Source organism: Emys orbicularis, chromosome 4 (genome assembly GCF_028017835.1).
Source record: "Emys orbicularis isolate rEmyOrb1 chromosome 4, rEmyOrb1.hap1, whole genome shotgun sequence".
In the NCBI taxonomy this organism is placed as follows: Eukaryota; Metazoa; Chordata; order Testudines; family Emydidae; genus Emys; species Emys orbicularis.
In genome coordinates, this window is record NC_088686.1 from 151053015 (window position 1) to 151066844 (window position 13830).

The 13830-nt window shown below is 52.6% G+C and overlaps 1 protein-coding gene across 1 annotated transcript; it reads left to right on the forward strand.

Annotated features, from left to right (window-relative positions):
* The first annotated feature begins 363 nt into the window (after window positions 1-363).
* Window positions 364-11280, forward strand: SERPING1 (serpin family G member 1). Its single transcript, XM_065404433.1, has 8 exons — window positions 364-390; window positions 1152-1207; window positions 2665-3598; window positions 6048-6185; window positions 6911-7114; window positions 7466-7608; window positions 9395-9614; window positions 10315-11280. The coding sequence occupies exons 2-8, from the start codon at window positions 1163-1165 to the stop codon at window positions 10563-10565; spliced, it is 1935 nt and encodes a 644-aa protein (XP_065260505.1). The 5' UTR covers window positions 364-390; window positions 1152-1162; the 3' UTR covers window positions 10566-11280.
* The last annotated feature ends 2550 nt before the right edge of the window (window positions 11281-13830 follow it).

Here is a 13830-nt window from a genome sequence, read left to right on the forward strand (position 1 = left end):
CAATGGGTGCATCCCCTCCACCCCATGCTCCACCCCCAACCGCTCTCTGTGCCCTGAGTGCCTGGGCTCAGGTCTGGACACTGATCACTCGGAACACAGGGAGCAGGTGGGGCTCTGGCTCTGGGGTCAGATATGAGGCAGATTGCAGCCCTTTTTCACCTCTGTCAGCCCTTCTCACTTCTCTCTCTCTTCTGCATCTGGTGTCTTTTCCTCCCACTCCCTGGCTCAGCCTCTCAGCCCCTGGCTTTCAGCAACGGGGTGGGGAGCTGCTGGGAGTGAACCTAGCATCCACACTGGCCATGTGATGAGAGATTGCGAAAGAGACAGAATGGGAAGACCCAGAGTCCGACACAGAGAGGGGGAGGCAGACGGACGGACGCACAGAGAGAGGTGCGCAGACAGACACAGGGACAAGTGGGGAGGGTGGGGGACAGACAGACACAGAAGGGTGGGAAAGACAGACTGAGAGAGGCACAGAGTGGGGAGACAGACACAGAAGGGATGGACAGACAGACAAGCAGGGAGATGGGGGAACAACAGACAAAGGGTGTGGAAGGACAGGCAGGCAAAGAGATGGGGGAGACAGACAGAGTGGGAGGATGGACAGACAGACATAGAGATGTGGGGGACAGACAGGCCCTAAGATGAAGAAACAGACAGGCACAAAGGGAGTGGACAGATAGACAGACAGAGCTGGGGGGCAGACAGACAGGCATAGAGAGAGTGGATGGACAGACTGAGGGAGTGGACAAACAGACAGATATAGAGATTGGGGGGCAGACAGGCACAGAGGGGGTGAGCAGACAGACATGCAGAGATTGGGGGACAGATAGGCACAGAGTGGGAGTATGAACAGACATAGAGATTGGGGGGCAGACAGGCAGAGAGGGGGTGAGCAGACAGACATGTGGAGACTGGGGGACAGACAGATTGGCACAGAGGGGGTGGCCAGACAGACAGAAGCCGAGGGAGTGCAATGGAAAGGGCATTGGGCGAAGCAGGCTGAGGAGGGGGCACTTTACTTCAGTGGGGAGGGGGTGCACCTGGGGGTCGCAGCCTGCCCCAGCCAGGCCCAGCACTGTGGGCAGCTGGGCTAGGAGAGAGCAAAGGAGGGCAGGGTTTTCACTGACTTCTGGGCATTGCTTTGGCAGGATTCGTTGCCATGAAGAGCTGGTTGATCCTGGTGTGGTTGGTGATCTTCGCAGGCGTGAGTCCATCCTCCGTGCTGGGGGAGCCTTGTCCTTGCTGGGGAGTGGGGAGTTTAACCCATTGAGTGCTGGAGATGAATGCTCCAAGGATCCTAGGGCTGGAGATACCAGGGAACAAGCACTGATGTCAGTGGCAGCTGTGGGTGACCCACAGCCCTGAAAGTCAGCTCCCGAGTGGGGAGTCAGTGCCTCTTGAGTGGGCAGAGCTGGGCTCCCAAACAGGAAGTAGCCAGAACCAGGGACTGACCTGAATCACGGATCCTCTGGCCTGGTGCCACCACATGCCCACATGCACCTGCTTTGCCCGGGGCATGGGGTAGGGCTCAGGCCCAGGAAGCCCATAGCAGAGCCTGGCACCAGCTCCATTGCCTGAAATCCCACTCTTCAGACTATAGGGCCAGAGCCAGTGGGCACAGCATAGCATGCTGGGTCTTTGCCCAACTCTGCCCCAATCCTGGCACAGACTGGAGCAGCCTGGGGGTTGCTCTGAGCTATGCCAACTGGTAAGTGCCCATTTGGGAATGGTCAGCGCTCTGGATGTGGAGGATGTTTGGTTTATTAACCCTGCAAAACAATTGGCAAAAACAACCATTTTCTTTCATTTTTGCCTATATTTTTTCTGCAAAACCTTTTGGGGTTTTATTACAAACAAACAAACAAAAAAAGGAAAATAAATTCCATGTTTGGCCACCAAAACTAGAACATTTTCCCAAAATTTGGGGGTTTAAGGCACTGGAAACCCCAAAATTTTCACCTGCTTGGGCAAAAATTTGGGGGTTTATTGAAAATTTTCCACCTGAGATGTTACTTGTTTTCATTGCTGAAAACTGTAACGTTTTCTGACATTTCATTTATTTCAACAAAAACCTAAAACTGGAAAAAATGATGGTTTTTGGTGACTGAAAATGTTTTGATTTCTGACAACTGGAAAGCAAAAAACTTCAGCTAGTTGGACAGAAATATTTGCTTTCACTGAACATTTTCACCTAAGTCCTGACATTTTTCAGTTTTTGGTGGCTGAAAACTGAAAAATTGGGTTTTTAACCACCCCCTGTCATCCAAAAATGGAGCTTTCCCCCCATCAGAAATGCCATTTTGATTAAAAAGCCATTTTTTGTTGAAAAAAACATTTTGAACAAAGAATATTGACCACAGTGGTGTGCTCTGGCCACACCCACTCCCCCAGAGCTCCACCTCCCGGAAACTCCACCTCCTGGGAACTTCCCCCCAGCTCTGCCTCCTGGAAACTCCACCTCCTAGGAACTTCCCTATAGCTCCACCCCTTGGGGATTTCCCCACTCAGCTGAATCTCCAGCTGGGGAGATTCAGGCAGTTCCTGAGCAGTAAGGGGCAGTGAATCACCCCTTAGTTGGTACCAGATCCAATCACACCCCTTGGGCCTTGGATCTCGCTTATCTGATGGATCCTTCTCCTTTCCTCTATGGTGTCGGCACAGCAGGATTGGCTGAATGGGGCAGAAGGGGACAAACAGTGCCCTGCTTCCAAGGTCCCCCCACAAGCTGCTGGCCACGACTCCACAGGAGGTAAGGAGGCCAACAATGGGACCCGCCAAGAGGATGTGATTTGTCAAGAAGGCCCTGAGCAGACCGGGGAAGGCCCTGAACAGACCGGGGAAGGCCCTGAGCAGACCGGGAAAGGCCTTGAGCAGACCGGGGAAGGCCTTGAGCAGACCGGGGAAGGCCCTGAGCATACCGGGAAAGGCCTTGAGCAGACCGGGAATGGCCCTGAGCAGACCGGGAATGGCCCTCAGCAGACCGGGAGAGGCCCTGAACAGACCGGGGAAGGCCCTCAGCAGACCGGGAAAGGCCCTCAGCAAACCTCAGGGAAGAGAGTGGAGGATGGGAGGGAGGTGGAGGGGCAGGAGACCCAGCAGGGGCTGGTGCAGGAAGGGCCAGGGGGAGAGGAGTCCACAGGTTGCAAAGCTGCCTCCAGCGTGCCAGAGGGAGAAGGGGAGGCCGATCGGGCTACTGGCATGCATGGCCAAGGACATATATCAGAGATCCAGAGTACCATGGAGCTGGACAAGAAGCTAGACAAGGAGCTGTCCAAGAAGCCGGCCAAGGGGCTAGACAAGGAGTCGGACAAGGAGCTTGAAAAGGAGTTGGCCAAGGAACCAACCAAGGAGCCCACTGCAGCACCCACCACTGAGGCCACTACGGCGCCCACCACAACACCCCAGCGGTGCCCGCCCAGTGACCCCTGGGGAAGCTGTGGGGACGACTCCAAGGAGGAGAGCCCCAGGGTGGCAACGGCGCTGACTGATTTTGCACTGAAGTTCTATTCGAAATTGGCCAAGGTGGAAGGCACTGGCTCCAACGTGGTCTTCTCGCCCTTCAGCGTGGCCCTGGCGCTCTCGCACCTCTTGCTGGGTAAGGGCAGTGCACACATACACAGCAGTCACACACACAGTCATCGCACATGCAGCTGCAGCTGTTTCTCACACACACCTGTCACATATACACCCATCACACATAGTCACAGCTGTCACACACACACACCTGTCACACATACACCCATCACACATAGTCACAGCTGTCACACACCCACACCCCGTCACAAAGACACCCATCAAACATACCCACAGCTGTCACACACACATACCTCTCACACATACACCCATCACGCATACCCACAGCTGTCACACACACACACCCCTGTCACATATACACCCATCACACATACCCACAGCTGTCACACACACCTGTCACACATACACCCATCATGCATACCCACAGCTGTCACACACACACACCTGTGACACATACACCCATTACACGTATCCACAGCCTTCATACACACACACACACATCCCATACATACACCTATCACGCATACCACAGCTGTTGCACACACACCAGCCACACATACACCTTCCATGTGTACCATCATCTGTCACACACACACCTGTCACACATACACCCATAACACATACCCACAGATGTCACACACAGACACACACACATCATACACATACCTCTCGCACATACCCACAGCTATCTCACACACATCTGTCACGCATACACCCATCACGCATACCCACAGCTGTCACACACACTCCTGTCACACGTACACCCAGCCTTCACACACACACACACACACCTCTCACACATACACCCATCATGCATACCCACAGCTCACACACACACACACACACACACATCATACATATATCTCTCACGCATACCCACAAATGTTGCACACATACCTGTCACACATACACCTATCACATATACCAGGGGTTCTCAAACTGGGGGTTGGGACCCCTCAGGGGGTCGCGAGGTTATTACATGGGGGGTTGCGAGCTGTCACCCTCCACCCCAAACCCTGCTTTGCCTCCAGCATTTATAATGGTGTTAAATATATAAAAAAGTGTTTTTAATGCATAAGGGGGGTCGGAATCAGAGGCTTGCTGTGTGAAAGGGGTCACCAGTCCAAAAGTCTGAGAACCCCTGACATATACTCACAGCCATCACACACACCTGTCACACATATACCCATCATGCAGACACACAGCTGTCACACACATACCCATCGCATGCACACACACACACACACACACACACATCATACACACACCCAGCCTGCACATGTACCTGTCACACCTACACCCCCGTTGCGCATGCACACCCACCCAACTGTCACACAAACACCCATCACACACACACACCCATCACAGACACACACAACTATCATACACCCACCCAGAGTGCATACACACAGCTGTCACACACACACTGCACACACACCTGTCATACACATGCACATTGCACATGCACACCCATCATACATGCTCACAAACAGCAACCACAAAAACACCCATCATGTGTAAAGACCCATCGCACACACTCACTCATCAAACACATATAACCATAACACATAAACCCATTGTGCGCACACACAGCCATCACGCACATCCCCATTGTGCACTATCAAACCTATCACACCCACAGCCGTCTCACACACATACACACATCGCATGCACACAGCCTTCACACACACTCATTGCACGTGCATCCAGCTGTCAGACACCCATCACACATACCCAGTGAACCATCACTCACACACACAGTCATCGCACATACAGTCACCAGACATGTCCACACAAACATCACAGGCCCAAATAGCCATCATGCATGCACACACACGCACAACCATTGCGTGCACACACTACCATCGCATGCACAACCATTGTGCACACAGCCATTGCATGTGCAGACACAACCATTTCACACACGCACAACCACTGTGTTCGTGCACACACACACACCGTTACACAAATCCAGTCAGCACACACACAGCCATCTCACACATACACATACACAACCATTGCACACACAAAACCACCACACACACAGAGGCGGTCACACAACTATCACACACACATTCAACCTCACAAACACAGCCATCGCTCACACCCACCTCTCTCTCACAAACACCCATCACACACCCCTTCACTCACCCCCCACCATCCCCCCATACTCACTCCCAGCTTGACGGGGCCATGCCCAGCTCTGCCTCCCTCAGGGATGGTGCACCAAGAGCCTTCTCCCATTAGCCATGGGCCAAAGCAACGCCGCTGGGTGGCTGGGATGAGATGGTGTTACCAGTGGTACTGGGAGCCCCTGATGAGAAGGGGAGGCTCAGCCAACCAAGGAAACCCCAGAGGCCAAGCAATCCCATGGGGATGAGTCTCCAGCCCAGCTCCCAGTGCCACCCACATACAGAATTATCCAAGGCCAGTCCCCCTGCAGGAGTGCCCCTTTCCCCAGCCCTGTCAATCCTCATCCTCCCATCTGAGAACTTGTTCTTCTCACGCAGGGGCCCGAGGCGAAACCAAAGGGCGGCTGGAGTCCATCCTCTCCTACCCCTCAGATCTCGCCTGCGTCCACGCTCCACTGCAGCGGCTCCTCAAATCCCAGGCCTTGATCTCGGCCTCAGCGCTCTTCCTCCGCCAAGGTGAGTGGGCGTGAGGGCTTCACATCGGCACTCAGGTCAGCAGAGAAATGCCAGTGCTTTGCTCTTCCCTCTGAGAATCTCAAAGCACTTTCCAACTCCCCCTCCCCAGCATGTCTTCAGGGAAGGATATATTGTAATGGCAGGGGTCCCAAGGCAGCACTGTTGCACAGAGCCTTAGAAGCTCTTTTTTTTTTAGCGTGCGAGCAAGTGTTCAGGCTTTGGAGACATGCTGTGTTGCTGTTAGTTTTGTAATGCGGTTTCTTTTTGGGAGGAGCTGTTACAAACAGCAGAAGGCTTTGCTCTCTGCCTTAATGTCTGTAACTAGAGTCAATTCTGGGGACAGACTTGCTTCCTGGGAAGTGGGCGTTGGAGTCTGGACTGGGATCTCTGAAAGAAGGGATTAGCCAGAGTGCTCTTTGTGACCACCCCGTTCCAGACAGGTGGAGATAGTGTAAATAAACAAGTTATCCCTTTGCGATTTCCCCTGCAGGGCCCCGACATCTAATGCGGCTCAGAGAGGCTGATCTTACAGATGAGGAAACTGAGGCAACGGGAGGGGCGAGGGGTTGTCTAACTTCCTATGGTCAGGAAGAGGGTTCGCGACGTGGTTAGGGGGTAGGAGTAAGGGGAGGTTGGTGTTGCCCCGGTGGCAGAGGCGAGTTTGAGGGCTTCACAGGGCAGCGGTGGCATTGGATTCCTCATCCCCTCGCCGTCCCGGCTTGCAGGCCTGCACCTGAACGAAGCCTTCCGCAACCAGTCGCTGCACTTCTACAACAGCCGGCCCCAGATGCTCAGCGGCAATGAGACCCAGGACCTGCAACTCATCAACAAGTGGGTGAGACAGATGACCAAGGGCAAGATCAAGAGGCTGCTGAAGGAGCTGGAGCCTGACGTCCAGCTGGTGCTGCTCAACGCTGTCTATTTCCAATGTAAGGGAGGGGCGCATTGCACCGTGCCATGCCCAGGACCCGCTCCCCTGCCCCCTACATCCCCTCCAGAAACCCGAGTCCCTTGGACCTGCCCCCCCAATAGCCGAGTCTCCAGGGACACGCTCCCGCTGCCACTCCTGTTCGACCCACCCCTGCAATCCATGCACCCACTGGGACCGGTCCCCTGAGATAGCCGAGCCCCCAGGGAGCCCACCTGGAGCTCCCTGCCCCGACAGGCTGCCCAGCCCCTCAAGCCCCCTGCCCTCGAGGGACTCCTCTGGGATACCCCTTGTGGCATCCCTGCACTGAGGGTGCTCCCCGGCTACATCTCCCTGTCCTTTCGCCCTCCAGCCAAGTGGAAGACGACCTTTAAAGTGAAGAACACAGTGAATGAGACGTTCTACCGCCCGGGCCAGGCCCCCATCCAGGTGCCCATGATGACCAGCAAGAAGTACCCGCTGGCCTTCTTCAATGACCCCAGCCTGCAGGCCAAGGTGAGCCCCCGTGGGTGCTCTGTGCCACACCCCTCCCCTCTTGGCCCCTGCCTTGCCCACCTTCCAACGGCAACTCCATTTTCCCCTCCTTCTCCCCTCTACTGTCTCCTTGTTTTCCACCCCATCGCACCTCCTCCATAATGTCACGTAGTGATGTCCCCTATGTAGGGTGACCAGATAGCAACTGTGAAAAAATGGGACAGGGGGTGGGGAATAATAGGCGCCTATATAAGAAAAAGTCCCCCAAAACGGGACTGTCCCTTTAAAAATGGGACATCTGGTCACCTTACCCCTGTACCCCCCCTCTCCACACTCCTCTCCCCTCCCCACCTCCCATCTCATCCGAGTGAAGCCAGCATCTCAGAATAGCAGGCTCGAGGTGCAGGTGGGGATCTCAAGCTGAGGACTCTCAACTCATGGCATCCAATATCCATTCCAGTCATTGCCTGGGAAGTCTTTTCTCCAGCAGAGCATTGGTTCTACATGCAAGGCGCCCAGATATTGGGGGCTGGGATAAGATCCTAAGAGAGATGCAAGTCCTTATTGTCCCACATTTCCAACTGACCCTAGCATTATATGCTGAACTGGTCACAAAACACCAAGATTTTTTGTGGGAAAAGTCCAAAAACATTTGTTTCTTTCATGATTTTCAGGCAACACATTTTTCAGAGATTTTTGTGGGGGGGGCAGGGGGCGTTTGGCCTTGACTTTTTTAAATGAGAAACGAACACATTTTAATTTGTTAGCAAATCAGGTTTTTTTGTTAGAAAGCAAATCAGTTGTTAGCAGGGAAAAAACTGAGTTTAGTGCTCTAAAACAACTGCATTTTGTTTAGAACGAAAATTGGTTTCTGGCAAGAATTTTTTTTTTTAATTGGTTTTCTTTAAGACATTTTTTTTTGTCCTTTTAATTAGTTTTTGGGTAGAAAGTAAACATGTTTTTGGCAAGAACAACAATCGAATTGCTTTTTGGTTTAAAAAAATCCGTTTTCTGTTAAAAAGGAAATCAGTTGTTTATTCGGGGGAAAAATTTCAGTAAGAAACCAAATTGGTTTTTGGTTTGAACAAAACAGGTTTTGGTTAAAAAAACAGTTTACATAAAAAATAAGTGGGTTTGTTTGTTTGTTTGTTTGTTTGTTTGTTTGTTTTAAACACATTTTTTAATTTGATTTTGGCAAAAAATATTGGTTTTCAGTTTTAAAAAAAAAGTCAGAGAGAAACATTTTTGGCTTTTGAAACCTGAAATCATTTAATGGAAAATATTCATTTTCCACTGTTTTGTCCAAAAATATGTTTGGCAGGAAGTTTTGGAGGAAACGTGGTTGAAAAATGCCAGCTCTCTTGGGGAAGAAAATGGTTTGATGAAAAAGTGTCGCTCAGCCCTAATTGCCCAGGCGTGGGAGTGGGCAGGACCAAGAACGGGAAGGGGGCGGGACTTGGGGACACAAAAGCATGTGGGAGAAATGGATGCTGTCCCAGGGATGGGGAGTGGGACATCAAAGGCACCATGTACCCATTCCCTGGCTCGCAGGGGTTGCAGTTGGTGGTGCAGGGTAGGTGTAGGCACAAGGGGCCTGATACCCAGCTGACCAAGACGGCAGTCAGTGGCATGATGCTGGTTCACGCCCACGGGTGGCTTGGAGGTCCCATTGGAAGGGGAATAGGGGGATGGGGTGATGAGGACCCAGCTGTGGCACATGAAGGGACGGACGGGAGAAGGGGACATTTGATTGGGGCTCAGGACAAGCCCTCAGCACAGAGAGGCCTTTGTGTCGTCTTCCCCCAAGGTTGGCCGGCTGCAGCTGTCCCACAACGTGAGCCTCATAGTCATCGTGCCCCAGCACGTGTCCCAGATGCTCGCTGAGGTGCAGCAGAAGCTAACCAAAGAGACCTTCGCTGCGGTGATGAAGAAGCTGATGGGCGCCCCCTTCAAGCCCACCGTGGTGAGCCTGCCCAAGTTGAAGCTGGACAGCTCCCAGAACCTCTTGGACATCTTGGGGGAGATGGGTAAGGATGGTGCTGGGCGGGTGGTGGATGGCGGCAGTGGGGGCTGGGCTGGGGGGTACGAGGGGTGGGAGGGGAAGAGGCAAGAGAGCCCACTCCCCCTCTGGGCAGGAAGGAACATCAGAGCAGGAGTGTTGGGTTGTGACATCACTTCCTGGAGGAGAATGGATGAGCAATGCTGTCATTTCCTGAGGGGTGGCATCAGACTGCTGCTTCTGAGGGACCCATTCCCATGGCTAATCCACCACGCCAGTGTCTGTTGGGTCTGTGAGACCAGTGGACACACCATGGACCCCCGCCCCCTGCAGCTCCCGGGTTCTGAGTGACCCATTTCCTTGATTGATGTATCCCATGTCTGATGGATATGTGAGATTGCTGGGTGGATCATGACACCTGGTTCTGAGTGACCCATCTCCATGGCCGATCCATCACACCAATGTCCATTGGCTCCATTTGACTTTTGGACACATCACAGGCTCCCTTGGTTTGGAATGACCCATTCCCATAGCTAATCAGTCCCATGTCTCTTGGTCCCATGAGACCACTGGACATATCATGGGCTCCCCTGGTTCTGAGTGGCCCATCTCCATGGTTGATCGCTGGCACTGGTCTCTAACCGGGGGGGAGGGTCTCCAGGACTGGGGCAGACTCCTGGGCACTAAGGGGTGGCTCCTACCTCCTCCCTTCTCTGCCTGTTCTCCAGACTACGGCATTTTCTATGACTCGAACTTGTGCGGCATCTCAGAGGCAGAAGATCTGTTGGTGACGAGCGCCCAGCACCGAGCCATGCTGGAGCTGAACGAGGAAGGGGTGGAGGCCGCAGCTGCCACGGCCTTTTCGGTGGCCCGCACTGCCTGGGTCTTCGACGTGCAGCAGCCCTTCCTCTTCGTGCTGTGGAATGACGACCACAGCTTCCCCATCTTCATGGGCCACGTCAACGACCCCAGAGTGTGAACCAGCCCTCTCCACGCCCAGTGACACTTGCATGGTATGCCCTGGTGCCACAGGCACTGAACAGGGTGCCCGCGGAGTGCTGCTTGGCTGTGACGCTTTGAGTGGGGGGGAATATCTGTCTCTCTCTCTCTCTTTCCCCCTCCGTATATAACCATCCTCATGCACTCCCTTCTACCTCGCTATCAATCCCACACACAGCATCTATCAAGGGACTGACCTGGGAGGCAGTGTAGCCTAGTGGTTAGCACAGTGGACTGGGCCTCACAGAGACCTAGGTTCTGCTGCTAGGCGTCCTTGATCAAGAGACGTTCTAGCTCTATGCCTCATTTTCCCCATTCACAAAATGGGGATAATGATCCTGACCTGCTTTGTAAAGCACTAAAGATCTGCTGATGGAAAGGGCTGTAGATGAGCTAGGGATTATTATTATCTATCCATGCATCCCCAATACATAGCCTCTATCTAGCTATCTCCCAATACACCCCATTCATCGCCACAGTCTGTTCTCTCTGGATTTTCCTTCTGTCTCCCTCTCTCATCCCCTTTGTTCCTCCCTCTCCCCACTTGACTGTCTGTAGCCTGTGACCATCCCAGGCTCGGATCTTCTGAAATGTACAGGGAAGAGCTGATCTGTGGGGGGTCCCTTCTCCCCACTCCCTCGACTCGGTCCCCCTCACAGCAGCCGCTGCCTCTTCCAACAGTAAATAAAGTCTGAAAACTTTGGCTTCCTGGCCTCTCCTTCTCACCTCCCAGAGTGCCTGCAGCCAGAAGTGGAGTGGAAGGGGTGATTCCACTGGTCCGGTTACCTCCCTGGGTGGTAAATGTAGGGGCACACGGGTAAATAACGCCTTGAGGGGTCATTATCCAGATCTAGTTACCCCCCACACAAGTTGTTGTCACATTGAATTCCCCTGGAGGGACCTGACTCAAGGATTTCCTAGGCCAAGATCCTAGTATGATCTACATACATGTACATGAGAGATCCCATAACACCAGCAGATGCCTCCCTCTGCCCCTCACTGCCCCCCACTCCATCTCTCTTCTTGCCCTAAGGAGTCCCCATATTTAGCACCATAGCCAGTGGGGCAGCCCCACTCCACCCTCCAGGTGGTATAGTCCACCCAACAGTAGCTTGACAGCTGGGGGCGCCACCCATTGGCCTGGCCTTCCAGTGGTACGCTTCAGAGGCAAGGGGAAATTAGCAGGCAGCGCTCGGATTGGCCAAGTGGAGGGCTGAGCATATTCCGCTGCGGTATATCGAGCCAGCCAGCCGGCCTGTTGTGTGCAAATGAGCCAAAGGGATGAGATGCAGGTATACCATGGTCGCAGTACTAGAAAAGCTGTGTGTTTTATTTAAAAATATACTCGCCACCAAAGCCACCTCGTGGGGCCACACCCCGGTGGGAAGGTGAAAGAGGCAATAGATATTAAATATAATTATTAGTAGCATGGATGTAGAGATGCGCAGTCACGCACCAAGGGGCGCAGGAGAGCATAGTCCTCTTGTTCTCGTGAGCCACATTCCTCGCTTCAAAGGTGCTTTTGGTTTCCAGCTGGGCTTGGAGCACTGGGTGCGTTTTCCAAAGCATCCAAGTGACCCAGGCTCCTAAATCCTCTCTTCAAAAGTGATTCAGGCCCTCATGAGCCAGAGTCTCAGTGGGACCGAGCACCTGTGTCTGTCTCTTTCAGAGATGGGACTTAGGCCCAGAGCCACAAAGGGGGCGTCTCACTTCTGTTGAAAACAATGAAAGTCTGGAGCTGAAATGACTTCATCACATAGGCATGTTGGAACAGTCGACCCACGGTCTCAACTGTTCCTGCGCACACGTGCACACACATACACAGAGCAATGCACAAACACACTCACCCCCACCCCCACCTTTTGCACACACACACACACTAGCTGCACAAAAGTGTGTCTTCAGCCACAGGGGAATTGCAGTTGCTTCAAGTACTCAAGAAGCTCCTTGGAGAGCTGGGGCCCGGTGGTGATCTCCCTCCAGCCGGTGCCAGCAAAGGGCCAGGCCACTTCGCAGAAGGACGGGTACGGTGCTGCTGGTGGCTGCTGGGCAGAACAAAGAGACAGAGAGGGAGAATGAAATGTCAGGAGGTCGCCCCTCCAAAAGTCACCAAACTACAGAACACCTGGATTTTGCTGCAGGTCACTCCCTATGCCTGACAGATCACAACATTCTCCAGCCATCAAACCACTTGGAAAGGGCAAGTCTGCGTCGTGCAAATGAAATAAACCAGGTTTATAAATCGGGGAAAGAGATAAACAGAAAAGCCCATGACGCCCATGAAGACATGGACGTTTGAACCTTTGGTCTTTAGATCTTCCCCACAGCTCCCTTTCTCAGGTGTTACAGCAATAACATTAAATCGGTGACTCTAGAGGCTTGACTAGAACTTGGTGATATTTTTCAGCCAAAACTTTCTTCGTCTGGAGAAAAATGCAAATTCAATGAGCCGGAAATATTTCATGAATTTGTGTTGGTTTCACCAAATTGTTCGTTTGGGGGGGGGGAATGAAAAAAAGGCTCAACAACTCAAAACATTTTGATTTTTCAGTTTAAAAAGACTTTTCGTTAAAAAATGCCCTTTCATTTTATTTTGTAAATATTCAAAAATGGTCAAAATCAAAACAAAAGGGTTCAACGTTGTCAGAACAAAACGCATGATTTGACCCGAAACAAATCTTTTCTTTTTTATTTTTTCCATCCACCACAAATTTTGGAAATGTTTGGCTTGGGGCCAACCTGACACAGACCTTTTTTTCCCCAACTTTTCGAGTGACCAATGAACCAAAAAAATCTATCATCTTCCCAGCTCTCGTCACAGCATAGCCTTCATGGCGGGTCACACAGCAGGAGAACGTTAGGGGATCTCGACTCCTGGCTTCTGTTCTTGACCCTAGGAGAGGCGTGTGGCCTAGTGGTTAGAGGAGCACTTGCAAGGGGGCAGGACTTTGTGCCTGTGAAAATCCACCTAAATTTGACCTACATATACATCTTGCATATGCTCAGTAGAGACTAAGAATTAGGCAGCTAAAATGTCCAGTGATTCTGTCTGCACTGAGCATGCTCAAACCAGCCCAGGGAAGCAGCACTTTCCCTACAATTTCTGCTCTTGGCTGCCAGGAGTCACTGCATTGCTGGAACTGAGAGCAGGGAACCTGTCTCTCCCGTACTCCCCAGGGTCCCCTGTTGGTGCCCAGGCATCGTGGAGGGGGAGGCAGACGCCGCCTGAGAGTGGATAGGGTGAA

Coding starts and splice junctions, on each gene's coding strand:
- SERPING1 (XM_065404433.1), top strand. CDS start 1,163: ATGAAGAGCTGGTTGATCCTGGTGTGGTTGGTGATCTTCGCAGGC. Junction 6,186..6,910: donor AGCGCTCTTCCTCCGCCAAG/GTGAGTGGGCGT, acceptor CCCGGCTTGCAG/GCCTGCACCTGAACGAAGCC. Junction 9,615..10,314: donor GGACATCTTGGGGGAGATGG/GTAAGGATGGTG, acceptor CCTGTTCTCCAG/ACTACGGCATTTTCTATGAC.